Source organism: Sminthopsis crassicaudata, chromosome 2, assembly GCF_048593235.1.
Source record: "Sminthopsis crassicaudata isolate SCR6 chromosome 2, ASM4859323v1, whole genome shotgun sequence".
Taxonomy (NCBI): domain Eukaryota; kingdom Metazoa; phylum Chordata; class Mammalia; order Dasyuromorphia; family Dasyuridae; genus Sminthopsis; species Sminthopsis crassicaudata.
The window spans coordinates 385,579,116-385,602,775 of NC_133618.1; the positions used below are offsets into that span (position 1 = coordinate 385,579,116).

The 23,660-nt window shown below is 34.7% G+C and overlaps 1 protein-coding gene across 2 annotated transcripts in view; it reads left to right on the forward strand.

The window, feature by feature from the left end:
* Positions 1-23,332, forward strand: part of LOC141556734 (thyroxine-binding globulin-like) — a 30,197-nt gene extending 6,865 nt beyond the window's left edge. Inside the window, exons 1-5 of one of the 2 annotated variants that reach the window (XM_074291392.1) lie at positions 12,403-12,563; positions 15,106-15,756; positions 18,490-18,763; positions 20,881-21,028; positions 23,007-23,332. In XM_074291392.1, coding sequence (XP_074147493.1) covers positions 15,123-15,756; positions 18,490-18,763; positions 20,881-21,028; positions 23,007-23,210 — 1,260 coding nt within the window. In that variant the 5' untranslated portion in view covers positions 12,403-12,563; positions 15,106-15,122 and the 3' untranslated portion in view covers positions 23,211-23,332. Of the gene's footprint in view, positions 1-12,402; positions 12,564-15,105; positions 15,757-18,489; positions 18,764-20,880; positions 21,029-23,006 lie in introns of those variants that run through there. The other variant, XM_074291391.1, reaches the window with a different exon arrangement.
* Positions 23,333-23,660: the final 328 nt, after the last annotated feature.

Below are 23,660 nucleotides of genomic sequence, written 5' to 3' on the forward strand. Positions count from 1 at the left end.
CTATCTCTCTTTCTGTCTCTCTTTCTCTCTCTTTCACACACACACACATATACACACACACACACACGCACACACACACATACACACATGTACATACACACACACTCACAATGTGATTGTCACAGGACAACCAATTTCTCTTTCCTTTATAGAAATGGACAGTGGGGGGTTATCTTTGAACTCCTGGGGCATAAACTCCTTTTGCCAAATAACCTGAAATATTTGTCAATTTTTTTTTTCTTTTTTAAATGAGCAGTGGATCCCCTGCCTTGCAGATCTAAGCTGGAATAGAATCAGTACCAGCTGCTTTGTCATGTGAGAGGAATCTAATAGCTTTCAAATCTCTTCTTCGGTTTGAAATTCATCTAGAGAGGGATTGGCTTCAAACCTTAGATATTTGGTCAATGGATTAAATGTTGGTTGAAGACGGACTGTTGAGAACATTATGGAAGTGTTGAGTATAGGATCATGTTGTTATTATTAACTAATGTGGCTTCATCAATGCTGAGTAGTTGAGATATACCATAAATCTTTGAACCATAAATAGCCTTCAGGGTATCATAAAAGGTCCCAGCAATCCATAAAAGCTAATTGTTACTATCAGCCTAAAACTTAATTTCTTTTTCCTCCTTACTGAGCCAAGACTCCTTCATCTCTCTAAACTTCACTTACATTTTATTTTTACTGAAATTAAATGCTGCCTTCTCAGCAATAAACAATGTATTCTGTTGGTAAACCCTGTGGAGTTTTTGGTATTTGGTTTAATAACCTGTGATTTCCCTACCATTTCATCAAAACAACTTTGATGTCTGCAGCAATCTGGCACAGATGAGTAGATGTGGTGCTGCATACCAAATCTTTTAAAAATGCCCACTTCTCTGCTTCACTATCCCAAACCATGAGTTGGCTCAGTTTTCCCTACAAATTAGCAACAAAATGATTGTTCTAGGAGAAGTGCTCTAATTTGCTTAAGTTAAGCCTTATGGTAATTGTCTTCCCTTAGAGACACCCTCTTTTGTTGAATGAGAAGGTTTAGTTTGGAGAGGATAAATCTATGATTGGTCCATCAGTCTGTGCCACCCATCACCTTCTTCATTTGTTATGAGCCAAAACTTGAAACAAGGTGCTAATATACTTAGTTCACACCTTTTAAGGAGTTCACACCTTTAGAGAGCATATATAATGAGGAAATTCACAAGTCAGGCAGAAATATAAGCAAGAAGCTCTCAGGACCAAGACCACAGAAACCCACAAGCCCACTCTGGGAGGAGGAGTCAAGATTCATTCCAACTTCCACATTTGTGCTGGCTGGAGATATTCAGAGGGAGCTCTCGGAACCAAGGAGAGAGATAGGCTTCTAAGAAAGCTAACTGGGACCCAGAAAAAGATTCAAGACTTTGAAGGACAAAATAAAGGATCTGGACTTTAACTTCTGGCTGCATTTGGGATTATTGAACTGAATTGAAACTAAGGCTGCCTCCAAAAGCTCCCCAAGAAATATGCTCCCAGAGAACATTACATTTCAGAGAAGAGAATATTACATTTTGGCGCCCGAATGTCGTACAGATACAACCCTGATTCAGTGGAAAAGTCTCCTCGACCCAGAAATTAGGGTAAGCACAAAAATAAACAAGGGATCTTTGTTAAAGAGCTAAAGTAGAATTTCAGCTAAAATGGGACAAATGTTTAGAAAACAGGCTTCTGTTGTTCTTCAAGGAAAATGTGTAGAGAGTATTGTCAGGTTTATGAAAAGCCAAGGTTTGATTATAATTTGGGAGCAGATCACTGAACTTTTAGAAACTGTACATACATATCTCCTTGGTTCTCTATTGAAAAAGAATTGGATCTAGAGGAGTGGAAATTAGTAGGAGAGCAACTTTGTCAATACTACAATAAAAATGGACCTCACTCAATTTCCAAAGACATACTTAATACATATAATTTAACACAACTGGCTTTAGGAAATTATATAAGTTATAGAATAAGAAAAAAGAAGAAAGAGCAGGAGGGGGAGGTGCCAACTAAACTAGGTGAAAAGGATGAAGATAAGAATGGAGTTAAGTATAATTCTGAGTGTTGCACTTTACAACGGGAGCATTTCCAATCCTCTAACCTACTTCCCTCAATTAACCCTTCATGGGTGGAGGGAGGAGGAGGAGGGGGAGAGGCAGAAACACAATCAGCATCTCATATGAAGCAGCCTATGACAAAATTACAAAGGGCACTAGTTAAGGTAAAAATGAAGGACGGGATGTATCTGATTTAATGCATGCATACCCTGTGATTGAAAAGCTTGGCTCTTATGGTCAAAAAATAAGAAAACACACTCCTTTTGATCTGGAAAAAAATTAAGGATTTTAAAAAAGGTTGCACTCTTTATGGGGCTACATCATCTTATGTTAAGATCTTATTAGATAGTTTGGTTTAGCAAGGACATGTTTAGAACCTGGACAGAACTTGTTGTGGGTTTTGGAGTATCATGAATTATGTAGGATTCAAGCCAGACACAATAGGCAAACAGGACTTAATGTACAAATCACTTTTGATCAATAGCTGGTGAAGGTCAGTATTGAGAGAATTCAGAACAGATTAATTACCCCACAATAGCTTATGAACAGATCACCACTGCTGCAACAAAAGCTTGGGGTTCCCTCCCCGGACAAAAAGATTGGGGGAAAGCCTTCACAAAAAATAAAGTAAGGTAAATTTGAGAATTTTCTGAGATGTTTGCAGACAGCTTTCATAAGAACTATTGGAGAGGATGCAGCTACAGAAATAATGACCAGACATCTGGCTAAGGAAAATGCCAATGAAGTTTGCAAAAAAATTATATGGGGATTACACAAAGATGCTCCTTTAGAGGCGATCATAAGATGCTGTGCTACAGTGGGCACAAATGCTTATTACACCCAGACTATGATAAACATGGGAAGACAGGGTCCCTCTTGGCAAGGAACTTCTAGAGAGAGTCGAATCTTTCCAATGTGGAAAACTAGGACATCTTAGAGCTCAGTGTAGATATAGAGATAGACTGAGAGGGCAGGCTGAGAGAAGATCTAAAACTCTTATGTCCAAAATGCCACAAGGGCTTCCACTGGGCCTCAGAATGTAGATTGACCCAGGGAAATGAGAGGCGGATCCCAGCTCCAAGATATCAATCAAAAGATAAGTGGGGCATGATGGCAGCTGAGTTTACACCCAGAGTTTTTAAAAGGTCAGGACTCTGATGTGATCTATCAGGCAAAAAGCAATCAGATAGCAGAAAGGGATTACAGTTGGGGAGAATACAGGCTTTTTAAACCAACAGAGCAGTGTCCAGTGCAAACAGCTCCAATGTAATTGCCAGGTGATGAGAAGAGATTTAGAAAGTGGTAAATAGAAGGGACGAGAGAGGTTAACTGCTTGGGAGAGAGGGTTTTCTTGTATTTTTACAGACAGAGAAGGAAACAGATGGAGAAGGATGCACATGGGTGGCAATGAGCACCTGGAGAGAAACAGAAAGGGAGAAAAACCTCAAAACAAAGGAGAACTAAGAAACATCTGACACTGGAAGAGCATGGCTGATAATGAGATTGTTGCATGACTTGAAAATCATCAGGAATCATTGGATTCCCTAACACAAGATGAGACTATTGCAGGACTTCAAAAATTGCAGCAATTATTGGATTCCTGGCACATGAACTAATGGACAATAGATTCCTTTTGGACTATTTCTGGGATTTATGGACATGTATAATTCCTCATGTTGATTCATGTTATTTCAATACTAACCTGTGTTATGTTACTATGTGCTTATGTAATTTATGCAATTATGTGTAATAACTATCATATTGATGGATTTATGTATACCTGTTTTAAGAATGAGCCCCTTCAGAAACCTGCTAATCTGATTTGATTTCCCATTTCCTTTGGTGTTTTCATCTCCCTTCCTGAGAAGTCAGGGAAGGCATGATCACCTTCTTTTGGGGGGGTTCTCACCTCCTTGAGAAGTCACGGAGGTCATGACCACCTTATGTTCTAAATCAGAAGAAAGCAGGAGATGTTATGGACCAGAACTTGAAATAAGGTGCTAATGTATTTAATTCTCATACCTTTAAAAAGAGTTCATACCTTTAAAGGCATTCACACCTTTAGAGAGCATATATAATGAGGAAATTCACAAATCAGGCAGAAATATAAACAAGAAGCTCTCAGGGCCAAGCCCACAGAAATCCACAAGCCCACTCTCTGGGAGGAGGAGTCAAGATTCATTCCAACTTCCACCTTTGTGCTGGCTGGAGACATTCAGAGGGAGCTCTTGGAACCAAGGAGAGAGATAGGCCTCTAAGAAAGCTAACTGGGACACAGGAAAAGATTCAAGACTTTGAAGGACAAAATAAAGAATCTGGACTTTAACTCCTGCATTTAGGATTATTGAACTGAACTGAAATTAAGGCTGCCTCCAGAAGCTCCCCAAGAAATCTGCTCCCAGAAAACATTACATTTTAGAGAAGAGAACATTATATTAATTCTCACATCCTATCTATCTCATCTCCTTACAATAACAGCCTATTAAATAGGAAGGTTGTGTCTATGATGTTTTATTTCATTTATATAAACAAAAGGCACTGTTGGTGATGAGAAGGTCATGAGACACACAAGGCTTCTGGCATCAGTGGCTACTTCTGTTGCTGTTTCTACTTCATTCCTTCCAAGGACTTTCTGCTATGTCTGATAATCTATGCCTACTCTGAGAGTATTAAAGTCACCCAGAATTATAATGGTATCCTCTTAGCACACTGATGATGACAGTCTTTAGGTATTAACATAATTTTTCTTTGACATTATCAAGGTTCAACAAGATGTATATGAACTGATGATGGTAGTAGGGTACTTTCCTACAAGTGGCATTTTCATTTTATTCACTCCTTTTGAAAGGCATAGTTGTCTGGAATAGATTTGATTGTGAAACAACTCCAGAGAAATGTGTATTCAGGTCCAGTTTCAGTAAACTGGCCTTCACTTGCCAGTGTTGTTTCACTCAGGACTGCTATTTAGATAAGATACCTACTGAGTTCTGTGGCAAGAAAAATTGTTCATCTTTCATTCCTACTGGATTTCTTGCTGCCCATAAACAGGGGCACATTCCAGGTACCAATTGTGAGTGAAATTGCCTTTGCAAAAGTTTTTATACATTTTGTTGTGTTCCAGCTACATAGTAGTATTCCTGTCTGCCATGGTAAGCAGATAAGGGTTAGGTTAGGTGGAGCAGATGATTTCTAGCTTTTTCCTCACAACAGAAGGTAAACAATGTGGTTTAAAAAAAAAGACTACTCAGACATCCAGAAAGCTGCCAAATCCCACTGCTGCTTCATTCCAGGGAGAAAACTGTCCTATGACCTGTACTGTCTGTGTACAGGGTTGTAACTACAGCTACTTGTGCATCTGACCTGCTTCATCAGTTTCTTATCACCACAGGACTTTGAGATAGGTAAAAATGGCAATATAATATGAGTAATGTCTTTTGATTTGTGAATAAATTGGATTTAAGTGAGACAGAGTTGTGTTGGCTTTCTTCTTTCTTCCAGAGTCATCAGACTGCAATGGCAAGATAAAAGTCAAGATGACTTACAATAGCTTTGTTTGCAGTAGATGACCTTAATGTCTTCAACATCTAACCAAGCTCTAAAAACTCCTCAGTGCCTGCTTTAGCCACTTTCATAGCCTTTGGGACAACTTTTTCATATCTGCCTATTGCACAGGGGAAGTCTTCACATGCTTCAGATATTCAGAGATTCAGATTTTCCTAATTCACCAGTAATTTTGAGACCTATTGGTTGTAATCAACTTGGTTTAGATTGTCTGCTGATATAGTTTTACTGAGGTGTGGTGGCTGTACATGCTACAGCTTCTTGGAACCACAGGTGAGAGTTGGGTGGAAAATGAACACCAATAATAGATAAGCATCCCTGAAAAAGGCTTATTAAGTAGCTCTCACAACAAAGATACTAGCTTCTTCCCCCCCCCCAGTCCATTTTTACAAAACAAGCAAAATGATCTTCCTAAAACACAGGTTTTATAAATCATATCTTTATCATCACCACTATCATTCTTATTTCATAAACTCCAGTGGCTCCATAATGCATCTAGGTTTTAAAAAATGAATAAATAAACTAGACATTTAAATCTCTTCACAACCTGGTCTCTTTCTACCCTTCAAATCTTTGGGCATTTTACCCTCCTTCTATCTTTGAAATCTAGTGTACTTATTGCTCTACACACAAAATACTACATTTCTATCTTTTTTCCTTTATACTAGTTACACCTAAAATAAGCTACCACCTTAACTCTATTCCTTAGCAATTTTTTATTTCCTTCATATCTCATGAAACATTTCCTGATCTCTCCCACCCCATTATCATTAATCAAAACTCCTTCCCAAAACTCCCTTGCATTTATTTTGTATATACTTTTTTATGGGCATGTTCTCCCAGGCCTTGTCATTAGAATGGAAGCACTCTGAGGGCAGAAACTCTTTTAATTTTGGCTTTGTATCCTATGAACATAGCATATAGTCTGGCATATAATCCAATTCAATTCAATAAAGATTTACTAAGTACTTTAGTACCAGACACTATGCTAGTGCTGAGGATATGATTTAAAAAAAAATAGTTGCTGCCCTTAAGAAGCTTACAATCTAATTGAAGGAGACTATATACAAAAGGACACGAAAGGGACAGAAGAAACTAGGGGATGCCCAACTTGGGAACATATGGCTCCATCAAGTTGAAACTAGATAGAGCAGTAGATACAGACTATAGTGAGCCAAAAAGTTGGGTTTCTGTGCTCTATAAAAGAAGGTATTGGGAAAAGTTTAGTTCCACTCTCCAGTTTTCCAATCAGAGAGGAAAGATTGGAAAGCTCTAACTACAATCCATTGAAAAATATGTTTTATTTGAGAAGAAGAGTGATAAGAAGGAAATATACAGCTATTTTTTTAAAGTTTAAGTTATTCTTACAAGTATCCTTGTGACAATGAAGCCTCATAAATATAATCATTTTTCTACTCTTTTAGGACTTCTGAAAAATTGGCTCTGACAGACAGCAAAACAATTACTGCATATAATATTTAAAAACAAAATCATGTTTGAGTTAGCATGTGCCAGATTTTGACATGGGAATGATCAGCCACAATCAGTCCATATAGTCATAAGATAGATGTGTTCTGTTAATATAATCTATTAAGCATAAAGTATTCTTTACAATAGATATTTAAGTAACCAGTTTGAAGAGAAAAACCACTAGAACATTAAAAACTGATAAAAATAAAGATAACAGTTTAAATAAAAGATGTACATATACCCAAAGTTTTAAAAAATCCTAAATATATGATTCAATATGTCATTAAGATTCACATTACTGATGGGAAGAAAATACCACTTTTTTTTTTGCTTTGTATGAATGTTTAAGGAAGCTATGTTTCTTAGTAAAATCATGAATGGCAATGCCACATCAAGAGAAATTAACAATGTAATTCTTGTATTTTTTAAAAATAAAAATGACATTATGTGATAGAATTATATTGGATGGCCACTCATGCAATTTAGACATCTTGCATATTTCATAAATAACTATCTGTATACAAAAACATGCGTGAGGAGCTATATAGAATTTTTAAAGTTTTTATAAGAGTAAACAACTTTTTTTCAGTATTTTAAAGCTGTCCATTAAAGAGAACTTCTTTAGAAAATTGTATGATAATATAGGAGCAGAGAATAGAGCAAGTCTGTATTTTTACAAAATCTGGTGTCTTTCTCATTCCAAGGTACTTTAAAAATATTTGAGATAAAAGAAAAACTGATCATTTTTCTTAGTTATCATAATAAAAAAAATTTCCCTTGAAATTTTGATAGATTTTTTTTTGTGAAGAGTATAAATGGCATTTCAAGGAAATCAAAAGAATTTAAAATATGGCATAATTTTAAAATAGTTTATTTACCTGCAGAGTGAGACATCAGCCAAAGTTAACTCTAGTTAAGAATACAAATTTATTTTTAATATCTTTACTGCAAAGAATGATAGAATATGATGAGTACTATTGCCTCATAAAGCAAAAAGCAGTGCCAGTCTAAAGTTTAGCAAGAGAACCACTTAAGCAACATCATCTTGAGACTATTTCAGGATGAAAATGGATGGAAGAAAACAATTATTAAAAAATACAAAATATATGCAAAGATTTTTATAAAACTTTATGCCATAAAGACCAATAGAAACACCTCACTTAGACCTCTTAGAAGAGTCCTATATGTGCTAATAGATGATGCAGAAATTGCATGAAAGAGAACAAAAGTAGAAAAATACCTTAGATCAAGTATTTATAGAAAATATTTGTGATGAAGATTACAAAATTGTGAAGACAATAAGAGATTGATTTAGAAGATAGCTAATAAAGGGAAGAGTTTGGAAAATATCAATATTAATACTAAAACAGGCAACAGAGCTTAATAAGCATCTGTTATCTGGGTGATCCTGGACAAGTCACTTAACTCTGCTTCAGGTCCTCATCTGTAAGTTGAACTGGAGAAAAAAAAAGGAAATCAAAAAAAATGGGGTCACAGAGAGCTGGACTTGACACAAAGTGAATGAATAAAAACAATAGTGTCCATTTTCCCAGCTATATGCATTTTTTTTTGAAAAAGGAATTTTAAGGTTGACTTTATTTTTAATTGGGAGGAAATACAAAATATTAAACTATTAAAAAACTCCACGAAGTTACAAGCAATTGATGGGACTCAAATGCAGAAGTGAACAAGGCCCTTGATTTAGACTCAGGAATTGCTTGATTCAAATTTCACCTCAGAAATCAGCTGTGGGACCTTGAGCAAATCATTCAATCTCATAGATTACAAATAGATAGATAGATAGATAGATAGATAGATAGATAGATAGATAGATAGATAGATCTTGCTATCAATTCCTCAGGCCCTCTAAACATCCATATAATCTTTAAATTCAGGTTGGGAAGGCAAGAACCAGGGACTGAAGTAAGAATGGAGAGGAGAAAAAGAGTTAAAGGATGATTCCATCAATGAGGTGTCAATTTTAGCAGCTATATGCATTTTTTTAAAAAGTTATCTGAACTGAGAACTTTTTTTTTTCTTTGAGGCTGGGGTTAAGTGACTTGCCCAGGGTCACACAGCTAGGAAGTATTAAGTGTCTGAGACCAGATTTGAACTCGGGTCCTCCTGAATTCAAGGCTGGTGCTCTATCCACTGCACCACCTAGCTGCCCCCAAGAACAACTTTCATGAAGTAGTAGGGCTACACAGGCTTTCACAAGTGATATCCTATAGAAAACATATCTTCAACATTACACAACTGACTTAAACATGAAAAGAATACAAGATTCCACTGTGTTTATTATTTAGTGATTACTAAGAAGCTTTTGGTTTAGGAGAACAGCATGCATCTTCTAAATGTTTTCTTCCAACAAAGAAGCTCCCCTCTTTACAGACAAATCAACTTAGATTCCATGAAAGATACAGCAATAAAGATAAACTTATTCAACAATCCTTTAATCATAAGCACCTAATCATGGAGCTGTAAAACATGTATCTTCATAAAAAAGGGGTCTGCACCTCTAATGGAAACAGAGCAAACTCTAAATTGAAGAATTCCTTGTATATGGAGAGGTTGTCCAGTTATTCCTATTTGCATATGACATCATCAAATGCCAATACACTGAATAATCTCTTGAAAGGAAGCAGTTACCACTCAAAAGAGTTTACACACAGGAGAAACCAAATAGATACATCTCTTGCCCAAATTAAGTCATGCAATTGGATAGAAATAGTATAGAGCTTATTTATTAGTGAATCTATTTGTCATGGACAGAAAATACAAATGGTCAATTAAACAGAAAGAGGAGGGTTGACTTCAGGAAATTTCAAAGTTCCTTTTAAGCACTCCAAACTTCTTCCTGAAACAAAGGCCCAACTTTTTGATGCTAATATGCTGCCAGTTATAGGGCTGCAGGGCATGGTACCTTCTAGTCTTCAAAGAGGCTAAAATTGATGGTTTTCAAACAGAAGAAAATAGAGAGTCAAATGATGAGTATCAGCAGGTGGTAGCATATGTAAATAAAGAAAGAACTTTGAAGGATAGAGATAAAAAATTTCCTGGAAATTGTGTGATTAAAAAAAAAATTAGTTGGTCACATCCAGAAGGTGAGAAGTAACAGGTAGGAGGCCCCAGTGTCCCCTAGAATCCTTTTGGTGTAAAGAGAAAATGAGGAATGTTGGATATTTTCCCTATTAGAAATTTAGAGGAAGACTTGGACAAGTTGTATATTTGAACATTATTTTGACGTTTCTCATTTTTAAAAAATTCTTACTATTTCTAAATATAAATAGATAGAAAATTCATTTGCCACAGACAAATATAATGTATTTGGTCTTAGTCTATCTGAACAAAAATGGTTCATATATTGGTAATAGTATATTGAAAAAAAGTTTAAAACTCAGATTTCTACCTATCTTTCACAGCCTATCTTTCTCCTCTCTTTCTAGTGTTCTTATACTTTTCTCCCTGCCATATACTCTTTGATCCTCTTGGCTGTTCCACAAGCAAGAAGCTTCATCTCTTAGCTCCACACATTTTCTCTTGTTGAAATATTCCCTGCTGTCTACTTATCTCTCCTTCTGGCTTCTCTTCGTTAAGTTCCAACTAAAATTTCCTCCCTCTTAATTACAATGTTGTTGTCCAATCATTTTTAATTAGTCATGTCTAATTCTCTGTGACCCTATTTAGGGTTTTCTTGGCAAAGACACTGGAATGGTTTGCCATTTCCTTCTTCAGCTCATTTTACAGAGAAAAAAACTGAGGCAAAGAGGGATAAGTGACTAGGAAGTATCTGAGGCCAGATTTAACTCAGGAACATGAGTCTTCCAGATTCTAAACACTCTATCTACTCATCACCTAACTCCCCTTGTAATTCTAATGCCTTCTCTTTTTTTAATTATTTCCTATTTATCTTGTAATATAGCTTGTTTGTACATATTTGTTTACTTGTTTCTCCCTCCCTGCACTACATTGTGAACTCCTTAAGGACAAGTATTATCTTTTCCCTTTCTTTGTATCATCAGTGTTTAGCATAATACCTAGCACAGTGCCTGGCACATAATAGTTACTTAATGTTTTTTAATTACTATTGTAAAAAGAATTCTCTATTTATTATTAAACAAAGTAATTTGAGTGTTGCTAAAATTTGAAACATTTTATTTGTGTGAATCCAGGTTTTCTATTGGTAGAGTAGTTACAGAGGTAATATATCAATCTTAATGGTTAAAAAAAAATCAAGTAGAAATATTATCACTTAGACCATATTTTATCAAAATCTGTGCAAACAGAAGTCTACTCATCACATTGATAATATCATAATGGTTATTATAAGTTTTATAATTTATAAGTTACAATTGAAAAGATTGTTAAGTATTTTGTCAATACTTAAATATGCTTGTTTATTATATATTTGAATAATTTGTTAAAATTATAATAAATTTTATTTTAATAAAACACAAGCTAAGAAAACTATTCATGCAGATGATTTTAAGTTGTAAAAGAGCACAATAATTTTTGTGTGAAAAAAGTAGGGACAAAGTGTTACTATATCATGTTTGAGATCTTGAATGAAGTTGAAAGGCTAGTAGTTCTAAGGAGTCTGAGGTTTGAGGGGAGAGCTATTCTGTGATGGCTTCTTTTAGCTTAGGATATGACTAGGAAGGTAGGTCAAAGCAAGGTTTATTCAATCTGGCACTACATATAGTTTGTTGAATCCATGAGAATTTGAGCCCCTGGGTTTCCTTCTTTAATCTTCTGGTGAATGTGGCCTGCACTATAGGCTGCATTTCTCAGATACTATATGATATGACATCATATGGCTGTTGTTGGGCTTTCCACCCCCAGAACTAAGAACATCTTTCCTTGCATAGTCTCAGGAACATGCCAAACCTGCATAATCCTGGATAGTACTACATCAAGAGTCTGTTCTTTCTTATCTCCTAGACTGAAGTGAAGTCCTTTGAATTCAGGCAAATGTTTTAGTCATAGTATTCAGTCCAGGCAATTATCATTATACATTCCATAGATCCTTATTAAATGAAGAAAATATTGAATTGAAAATAAATCAAATCACCTATTACTTAGATCTGTGGATTTGGTCAAATCTCTACACCTTGGTTTTCTCATTTGTAAAAGGTATTTAGTATGATAAGATAACCTCTTGAAGTCTTTCACCACTATTGCCTTCTGTATTCTAAGATTCCTTTCAGCTCTGACATTCTATATGGCTCTATGACTCAAAAACCTTTAATGGTTCCAATATTCTAATAATCTATATTTAAGTGTTCCTGCACTAATGTCTTCCTCAGATACTCCATTGTATTCTGAGGGTAAATCTGGGCTCTCTGGTGCCAAAGGAAGTATGAGCTCTGGCAGGTACAATGAAGTTGGCAAAGTTTTTAGGAAAGGCCCAGCAACTGAATGTGTGTCTATGGAGGCACTAATCACTAGAGAGCTGTCTATCAGGTAAAAATATTTGGGGTAATAGCAACTAAATGAAGACCATCTAGGAAAGCACAGAAGGATAATTTTTAGGAGAAACAATTTTTAATGTTTTATTTTAATTCAGAAAGTAAATCCAGTAAAAATTCTTTGAGCATAAAAATTTTTAATTTATTTTTACTTTATGGAATAAAACAAGCATTTCTATGAATAGTATAATAAAAAGATGATTGCATGTGGAACTGCAAGTCTTCTATGCACAACAACCCTTCAAATATGCAGCATAATTATCATATAAATTTATTTTTTTCCTTTATTTTTTCTTTTGTATCTTTCCCCACTCTAGAGATTATTACCATTAAAGACACAAAAATACATGTATATAGTGTATATGTGTGTGTGTATACATAAAATTATCCTATATATCTATTTCTCAGTTCTTTCTCTGGATGCAGATAAAATCTTTTTTCCTATGTCCTTTATCGTTAATATTTATAACAGTTTAAATAACCTATTCCTCAAAGTAATTCTTAAAACAATTTGTTATTGGACACAATGTTCTCTTCATTCTACTCATTTTGTTCTTCATTATTTCATGCAAGTCTTTCCGTATTTATGTAGGCTCACTGAATTCACCATTATACCACAACTTATTCAGCCATTCCCCAATTGATAGCCATCCCTGCAATTTCCAGCTCTTTACTGGAAATTTGCACAAAGAGAGCTGCTATAAATATTTTAAAACATATAAATTCTTTTACTTTTTCCCTAATCATCTTGGAAATAGACCACATAGCAGCAAGATAAAATATACAAATACATATATATATATATATATATATATATATATATATATATATATATATATATATGTGTGTGTGTGTGTGTGTGTGTTAACATATGTTTTAACATGTGTAACATATATTAGATTACTTGCCCTCTAGGGGAGGGTGTTGAGGGAAGGAGAGGAAAATTTGGAATACAAGGCTATACAAGGATCAATGTTGAAAAATTATCTGTGCATATGTTTTGAAAATCAAAAACTTTAATAATTTAAAAAAGGAAGTAGTCCACATATTAGTATTTGCTGGGCCAAAATGCATAGGCAGTTTAATAACTTTTGGGGCATAATTCCAGATTTCCAGATTGTTCTCTAAAATGGTTGGATCAGTTCACAATTCCACCAACAATGAATTAGTGTCCCAATTTTCCCACATTCCCTCCAATATTTTTCTCCTTCCCTTTCTATCATTTTAGCCAATCTGGTAGGCATAAAATGATAACTTAAGTTTGTTTTAATTTTTGATCTGTGTCTATGGAAGGAAGATTCAACAAACCTAAATTATTGGCAAATGAGTTAGGGCTTACTTCACTGTATGTTTGAATAGTTTTTGTTAAAAATTATAATAAATTATTTTATTTTAATGAAACACAAGTTAAGAGAATTATGTATATGGTCTTAAATTATAAAGGAATGTAATAATTTTTTCTGGAAAAATATGAGTAAAGCATCACTGTATCATCTTTGGAAACCACTAAATTAGGGTGAGGGGTCAGTCCTGGGGAATTAGAGAAGTTAAGGGAAGAGCATTTCTTTGGTAGCTCCTCTTGGCTTAGTAGTTAACAAGGAAACATATCATAGCAAAACTTTTTCTTTCTGGTACTAGATACAACTTGCTGAATCCATGAGCAATTGAAATAGGCAGTGTTTACTTTCAAAGCCTCTATCCTCATTTCTTTCATCTATAGACTTTCTTTTCCTTTCAAAATCTTCTGTTCTTGTATCCTTTAGAGGTCAGCATTTCTTCCTTGCTTCCTGGAAGCATCCTTCTTGGAAGGAAGAAAATTATAGTCATATTGAGAGTCTCTAGCCTAGAAGTCTAGGATAGGTTCTATTACAAACGGGTTGTGTGACTTTTAGGAAGTCACTTTCTGTGAGCCCCAGTTTCCTCCTCAGAAACATAAGGGGGTCTAATTAAGTAATCTGTAAGTTTCCTTATAACTCTAAAATGCTATTAAATATTCTGAATCAGTGATCCCTGAAATTCACACTAGTGAGAGGGACTTAGTCAATGCTTAACCCAAATGAATGGATTAGCAATAATGAAATTTCAGTAACTAATCACTGGGCAGCTTTCCTTTATTTCATTAATTTTTATTTTTCTTTTATTTTTTATTGAAATAAACCTAAAATACTATAAATTGTACCAAATACTACAAAATAGTACAAATCTTACAAATTACAAAAAGAAAAGGCCACGTAACAAATCAGACTATGTAATGGAAAACACAGAGGTACCACATCTCCTACGTCATCTGAATCCTTATGCTTCACTGTAGACTATGAATCTAGTCAGAGGAAACCACAATACCCTGATAATAAAGTCTTGTCCTTCCATTATCTTTTCAACTCTTTCTTTTTCTCATCTTTGTTTCTCTAGCATAGGGCACGTAACTTTGGACATACTAGTCACTTAAAAAGGATTTATTGAATTGCATTGAATTGAATGCTGAATTTACTTCTGAAAACTAGATAATCTCTCTCCTATTCTTTCATCCTCTGCAGATATATTTTCTACCAAAATGTCATCTTCCTTCTACATTGTTTTCATAGTTCTTGGGCTTCATGCTACTGTTCATTGTTTTCCTGGTACTCAGCATGAAGGTAAAGGTAATGAAGTCAATCATTCTGTCCCAAGGAACTCAACCTTATACAAAATGTCCACAAATAATGCTGACTTTGCATTCAACTTATATAGGAAGCTGACCTCAGAGAACGCTGGGAGGAATGTTTTCTTCTCCCCAGTGAGTGTGTCCTCAGCCTTGGCTATGATATCTCTTGGTGCCCAGTCAGACACACAGATTCAGATCCTGCAATGTCTGGGCTTCAACCTGACAGAGATGCAAGAGGATGAAATTCACCATGGTTTCCATCACCTTATCCATACTCTGAATCTCCCTAACAAGGAACTTGAATTGAAGGCAGGAAATGCCCTCTTCATCCGAAAGCAGGTGAAAATTCTCACCCAGTTTACAACTGACATCCAGAAACTGTATGAGTCAGAGGCCTTTTCTACTGATTTCTCAAATGTTTCAGCAGCTGAACAGAAGATCAATAATTATGTGAAGAAGAAGACCAAAGGGAAAATTGTAGAGGTGATCAAAGATCTTGTTCCAAATACTTACATGATCCTAGTAAACTTTATTTTCTTTAAAGGTAAGGACCTTTACATAGATAATTGTGCATTTCAAGTTTACTTTCCTGATACTTTTTTTCATAAGACACCATAGTATAGTGGAAAGAGCTTGATGGTCTTGGCACAGATGAGAAGATGAACTAAAGTATTTAATTTCAACACACATTTAGTGTTTCAGTGGATAGAGTGCCAGCCCTGGAGTCAGAAAGATTATTCTTCCTGAGTTCAGTTACCTCAGAACACTTAATAGCTATATGATTTTTAACCTCAGTTTCCTCATTTGTCAAATGAGCTGGAGAAGGAAGTGTAAACCATTCCATTATATTTGCCAAGAAAATTCCAATAGGAGTCATTAGGAGTCAGAGCCAATTGAAGTGACTAAACAAAAATATACTGTGTAAAATCTGAAGTCACAATTTGTCTGGATTTTGTTTCATTATCTGTAATATGAGGAGATTTAATTAGATTGCCTTTCATGATCCTTTCTCACTTTAATCTATAGTCCAGTGATCTATAAAATATAGATGATAACACTTGGACTTCATCAGAATTCTAAGGAAAGCACTTTGCAAAATGTGAGGTGCTATGATAATATCAACTGCTTCAGTGTTGTGAAAATGATTGGTTGCTGGAAGAACAGTGTGGTAGAGTAAAGAGCTACTGGACAACTGATCTAAGAAGTGGCAAAAAACTCTGTCCAAGCATCACCTCTGACACAAACGTATTGGGTAATTCTGAATATTTTTTTCTTTTTTACATACATAATGTTTACTTTTGAATTAAAATAAACCTAAAATACCATAAATTGTACCAAATACTACAAAATAGTACAAATCTTACAACTTACTATAACCTTTATATACATATATATAACTACATATTTTTAAACCAAAAAAAGTATATGAATTATTTTCCCCAGAAGTATTGATTTATTTTTCCACTTAATAATATTTTTTCCAATTACATATGAAGATAGTTTTCAACATTCACTTTTCTAAGATTTTGAATTCTAATTCCTTTTCTCCCTCCCACCCCTCACCTGTCTCCAAGGTGGCAAGAAAGCTAATATAAGTACAATAATGTACAATAATATTAAATATGTTTCCACATTAGTCATGTTGTGAAATAATCAGAACAAGCAGTAAAAGCCACAAAAAATAAAAGAAGTATAAACAGTATGCTACAATCTGCATTCAGACTCCATAGTTCTTTTCCTGGATGTGGATAGCATTTTTCATCATGAGTCTTTTGGAATTCTTTTAGATATGAACAATCATTTTCCTGCTCCTACCCTGACATAGGCTTGAGATAAGAGCTTCCTTTCTGGCTTCCTTCTATTAATATGTGTATGTTTGTGTATGTGATATAATATATGTATTCTCTACATAATTATTTCTATATTATCTTCTCTCAATACAAGCTTTTTTGAGAGGATAATTTTCTTTTTAGTATCTTTAGTCCTATCACTTAGAACAATGCATGGCACAAATGCTTGCTGACTGATTGGATACATAGATGTGGAAGTTATCACCATAGAGGAAATAAGTCAATCCATGGTAGACAATAAAGTCATCGAGTGGGAGCATATAAAGAGTGAAGACAACCCAGGACATAGTCTTGGATACACCCTCAATTATAGACCATATTATAGATGAAGACCTTATAAAAGAGTTGAAGAAGGAGGAAGACAGGGAAGAGGAGAATCAAGATGTCATGAAAATCCAGATAATAAATAGTATAAAGCATGTCAACACTGTTAAATGATACAAAGAAATCAAGAAGGATCAATATTGAGGGGAAAAAACTCTTCTATTTGGCAATTAAGAGAGTATTGGTGAGTTTGTAGAGAAGGGTTTAATTTGAATGATAAGATTGGAAATCAGATTGCAAAAAGTAGGACAGGAAATTGTAGAAACAAATGCAGACAGATTTTTTCAGGAGATTGGCTCCTGGGAGTAGAAACATAGAATGATAGAAAGGTGGGATGGAGAGAAAGACATTGAACTCCATGAGAAAAGATGGGGAATTACTTTTTGTTCTTGTTCAGTCATTTTTCCAGTCAAATTCAACTCTTTGTGATCTCAGTTGGTGTTTTCTTGGCAAAGATACTGGTGTACTTTGCTAATTTCTTCTCCAGCTCATTTTACAGATGAAGAAACTGAGGCAAACAGAGTTAAGTGACTTATATGGGGGTCACAGAGCTATTAGGTATCTAAAGCCAGATTTGAATTCAGAAAGATGATTCTCCCTGATTCCACATCCTGTACTATCTACTGTGTCACCTAACTCTTCAAACTAGTATTTTGACTAGGTGATAAATATGAATGGAGTGAATTTCAAATAAGGAGGGATAGTTGAACATTGGTGGCAAAGAGAAACAGTGATATAGAAGAAGGAATGTTCTGTCTGCCCCTCCATGACCAATACTTCAAGAATTATAAAAATACTATTAAATTCCTTTCCAAATGTAACATCTATGATTCAAAGAAAGCTGACTTCTGTCATTTACTAGCATGGACCTCTCTTCACTTTTTTGAGCTTCAAATTTCTCATCTATAAAACAGGGATAATAAAATATGGCCCACCTCTCTCTTATAAAGTACTTTAAAATCTTAAAAGGCCCTTATAGAAATGAATAGTAATGATGTGATTAAGGTCCCTGGTTAGCTCTAATCTTCCCTGATTGCTCTGTTATTGAACTATAAATCTTCTTCCCCAGGAAATGTAATGATCTCTTTTCTTTGTCCCTTTAGCTAAATGGGAGAAACCTTTTGATCCTCTAGAAACCAAGCAAAATGGCAACTTTTACATGAAAGAGTCAGTTGTGATAAAGGTTTCTTTCATGCACCAAGTTGAAGAACACTTTTACTTCATGGATAGGATACTGAACTGCACTGTACTTCAGATGGACTACAGTAAAAATGCACTGGCCATTTTTGTTCTTCCTGATGAAGGCCAGATGAAGTTGCTGGAGGATACTCTAATGTCAACAACTCTGAGAAGATGGAACCATTTGCTCCAGAAAGGGTAGATGGAGAAATTTTTTTTTAGGACATAAGTGCCAGTACTGGAAAGAACAATCTAGGTTGTGAACCTAAGCACCTGAGGACTCATGCCTCTCTGGTCAGCCCAATCTAGGATCTCATTGCCTGATTTAGCCACATGAATCAGCCCCAGGTTTTATGCCTAAGTCAGTGTGACAGAGTGGATTCAGAGTCCTGGGTTTCAATTTTGCCTTCAGCACTTATTAGCTGTGTGACCCTGGGAAAGTCACAGAGTCTATCTGAGTTTCAGTTATCTCATTTATAAAATGAGGGAAAATTGGACTTGATATTTTCTAGCATTCCTCTGAACTCTAAATCTATAATCCTTTTGTTTGGGGTGGGAGAGGGAGCTACTTTAATAAAAGAAATCTTATTCTCTACTCTGGCTAGATTTAGAATCCAAGGACTTGAGCTCAAACTTAGCTATACTACTTCTATTTGTCTTGTGGTATGTGTGGTTTGGTTTTTTTCAGTCTAACTTCTATTATAATTATGCAAGTATCATTTCTTTGAAGTTAAAGACTTGTATAATTGTATAAATTTATTTTATCTTTATATCTCCAGCACCGAGCATAGGGTCTGGACCCAGATAGTCACTCTTATTCAATGTTTACAGTTTTTCATGACTTCCATACTAAAAGACTATGATACTATAGTAAGTCTATATTAAGGATCTACCTTGTGCTAAGCATTGAGAGAGAGTAAAACAGTGAATAAAATGCAATGTATCTTCAAACGTCTCTTCCTAGTGATCACTCCTTAAATGTGTTATCTCCTATTAGAATATAAACTCATTGGGAACAAGAATCGCATCAGTTTTGTATAGCAATAGCACTTACTATAGTACTACTGTTAATAAAAAATGTTAAACAAAAAAGGTTTTTTAATAATTTTTCTCAAGGAACTTATAGTCAAATAGGATTATATAATATATGAAAGAATTACAAAATAAAATAAATATAAGATATCAATAAAGGACTTTGAGATGTCTGAGTCAGAAGAAAGCATTTCTTACTGAGGGGAACATGGAAGACTTTTCATAAAGTACTTAAATCAGATTTTCAAGGTTAGATAGGGCTTCAATTCACAAAGTAAGGATCTGAGTCTCTCTATCAAATGGAATTTCTTCCCTTTCTGACTCTTAAGAATATTATGAGAATCAAATGAAATAATGAATGTGAAAATGTTTTGTAAATTGGAAAGCATTCTGTAAAATGCTATATCAATATAAAATATTAAAAAAAAAAAGATTGGGGGGCAACTAGATGACAGTGGATAGAGCACCAGCCCTGAAGTCAGGAGGACCTGAGTTCAAATCTGGCCTGACACTTAACATTTTTAGTTGTGTGACCCTGGGCAAGTCACTTAACCCAATTGTCTCAGAGGAAAAAAAAAAAAAAAAAACAAGGTTGGAAAGAAGTGGGACAAGCCTTGTGTAATAACCCACATTGGAGTCTTCAAGACCTTACCAGGCCAATTTGAACTTTGATAAAAAGAAGTCTACATACTTCATCAAGATCAAGAATTTTCTAACATTAAATTTATGGGGAGGTGTTTTTAATTTAATTTATAATTTTAATTTATTTTATATTTATAAATATATAACAAATTATAATAGTGGTTATGTTATAAATAAGATTTAATTTCTTTTTAAATTAACAATTTTATTTATTTAAAAACAAATACACATGGTCAAGCAAAACAAATTCATACATTGTCCATGTCCAAAACTGTGCATTTTGCATATTGAGTCTATCTTAACAAACTGTTCCTCATTTGGCATGTTGTCTTCTAGACCTGCCATATCCAGTCCTCCTTTGCTATGGAGTATAGAGATGAGAGAGATCACTGATCATTTAAGGCACACTTCCTCTCCTATATTCCCTGATCTATCATTTCACATGTTTCATTCATATTTTTGGAATCTCTAAATCAAAAGCTGTGCTATTTCTCTGAGTGACATTCTTTACTCAGTTTACTATGTCCCATACTTGTCATTTCCAATTTCTACTAATGAGATTCCTAGTGTCAGGAGTTTGGATGAGGATAACAGATCCTGTGAGGGTGGAAGGCTAATCTCTTATTCTCTTTCTTTAATAGGTTAGTGAATTTGTACATTCCCAAGTTTTTCATTTCTGCTTCATACAACTTGGACACCATCCTCCCAGGAATGGGAATTCAAGATGCTTTCACTAACCAGGCAGATTTTTCTGGTATCTCAGAACATTTCAAATTGAAGATTTCAAATGTGAGTTGACTAATTTATAATAGATTCTTTTTAACAGAAATATCACAAAGTCTTCCATTTGATTTTAAATCAATTATATTCGCATAATATAGAAGATATGTGCATAGACAACAGTTCCTGTGATAGAGGAGTGGTGGACTGTAGATTGAGATATGCTAGAACCAACTTGAACCAGCCCAAATGAGTCAATGGGAGCATTGACGCTTGAAAATTGATCAATACTACAAATCACAATTCATTTTATTCTTGTGCTGATTTCTAGACTTGAGAAAGTTTTAGAGAAAATGTTAATATTATTAATGTTGCTGATTACATAGAAAATGTTAATGCAGATTAAATTTTAACATGTACATTTTGGGTTTTTTTGTTTTGTTTTGTTTTTAGAGCTAGTTGTTAAACATTTACAAGCATACAACTGGCTGCAAATTGACTGAAATCTTACTAAATATTAGGAATTTGACAAAGTGATAAAAAAAAATGCTAACAGTCTCAATTTGCATTAATAGAAGGATAATGTCCAGAATGGGGGAGATTACAGTACTATCATTCTTATACCTCACACCAAACCATTTGGCCACAACTGGATCACTTTGTTCTGTTTTAGAAACCACATTTTGGAGTAAGATTGTCAAACTAGAAAGCTTCCAGAATAAGCTGATCAGGACAGTGAAATTGCTTCAGTTTTTATAAATGATGTTTTTCTTCATGTCCTGGGGGGGGAGGGGGGGAAATTGCATTTACAAACTAAAACCTTGAATTTGAGTCCTGACTCTGGCTGCTCATTAACTGTTCTCTGACTTTAGATAAATCATTTAGATGAGTGTAGGTTTCCCAGAATCAGAGAATTTGAGAATTGGAAGGGACCTCTGTGATCATCTAAACCAAACAATACAGACAAAAGGAATTCTTGATATGACATAACTACCAAATGATATATACCTTTGTGTGTTCAGTATCTGTCTTGGGTATCTCCCTTCTCTCCATAGCTTCCTTCCCCTGAATTATTTTTGGCCATAGGATACTACCCTCTAGTCTCTGAAACTTTTGAAATTTATTTTCCTCCATCTAAGAATGCATGTCAAACAATAGTTAGTCTCTCCTCTATCACAAACTCTAAGACAGAGTGGTCACTTTTCCACAGATTTCCCATCATTTCCATCTCAGCAACCAGTTTCTCCTTGTCAGTGAGAATCAAATACAAAATGGCATTTTTGCCTGTTGGTTTCTCTACCTTTACAAGAAGAAAAAAGTTCCTAAGTAAGATATTATTAGCAGCTCTACTTTTGACTGAGAGTTTCACCAAATATCCAGACTAAATCTCCCTCCACTGTTGTATCAGCCTCTGCATTAGGCTTTTCATACTCCTCAAACATTTCCTCTTTCTGTCCAAGTGATCTATAGCATACTACGATGAAAAAATATAATTTCTTTTTCCATTTAATCTAATATTCTTATTTGTTTATTCATCTATAAAATGAAAGGGGCTTGAATAGATATCCTCTAAATTGCCATCTTATTCAAAATTCTATGCTTTATTAAAAAAAAAATCTACCTGATTGTTCTATATTCATGATTTTTCTTTGGATCCAGACCTGGAAGGAACACCTCCTTTTACAAATGAGATAACTAAGGCCCAGAGAGGGAAATTGCTCACTACAGGTCATACAGGCAAGTAAAACTGAGACATGAACTGAAGCAGAATTGTGTAGATAGGGGATGATAGTCAACTAGTCACTTTTCTGTGTTTCAGTTTATTCATCTGTAAAATTGAAGAGTTGAACTCAATGCCTCTATGGTCATATTTTGATTCAAATTGCAGTGCTTTTTTATATCCTTACTTTATTCTGTTATTTAGTTTATGTATAAGATTGAGGAACTTTCCCATTGGATGTTGCTCTTTGGGGGGAGGGGAGTAAAGGAGAAGTCAGGTGAAGACAGGTGATATCTTACATCATAATATTTGTTTTTTTCTTGACAGGTAGTTCATAAAGCTGTGTTAGATGTTGGAGAAAAGGGCACGGAAGCTGTGGCTATCACAGATTTAAGGATGGAATTTCGATCTGCTTTAGCTCATCCTGGTGCTTTGATTGTCTTCAATAGGCCCTTCCTGGTGATGATTTTGGACAAAGTCACACGAAGCATTCTCTTTCTAGGAAAAGTGATGGAACCAAAGGAAAAATAGTTGCATAACAGCTACTAATAAACAACCTATCATCACTGAAGTGAAAAATAAATATGTATTATGGCCTAAAGCAATTGATGTATGTAGTGCAAGGGAGTCTAGATTAAAATCATCATCTCACAGAGAACAGCATTAACTTTATTACTACTCTTAAGGGAATAGTTACCCACAAAAGGAGTCCTACCAAATTCTTTTTATGACATTGATAGGGTCCTGATACTTAAACCAGGTAGGTTGAAAACAGAGAAAGAAAATTATAGATCAATTTCCCTAATTAATATTGATGCAAAAATCTTAAATAAACTATTGGCAAAGAGATTACATAAAGTCATCCCCAGGATAATACATCTTAAGCAAGTAGGATTTATACCAGGAATGCAAGACTGGTTCAATATTTGGAAAACTATTAGCATAACTGACTATATCAATAACCAAACTAACAAAAACCAT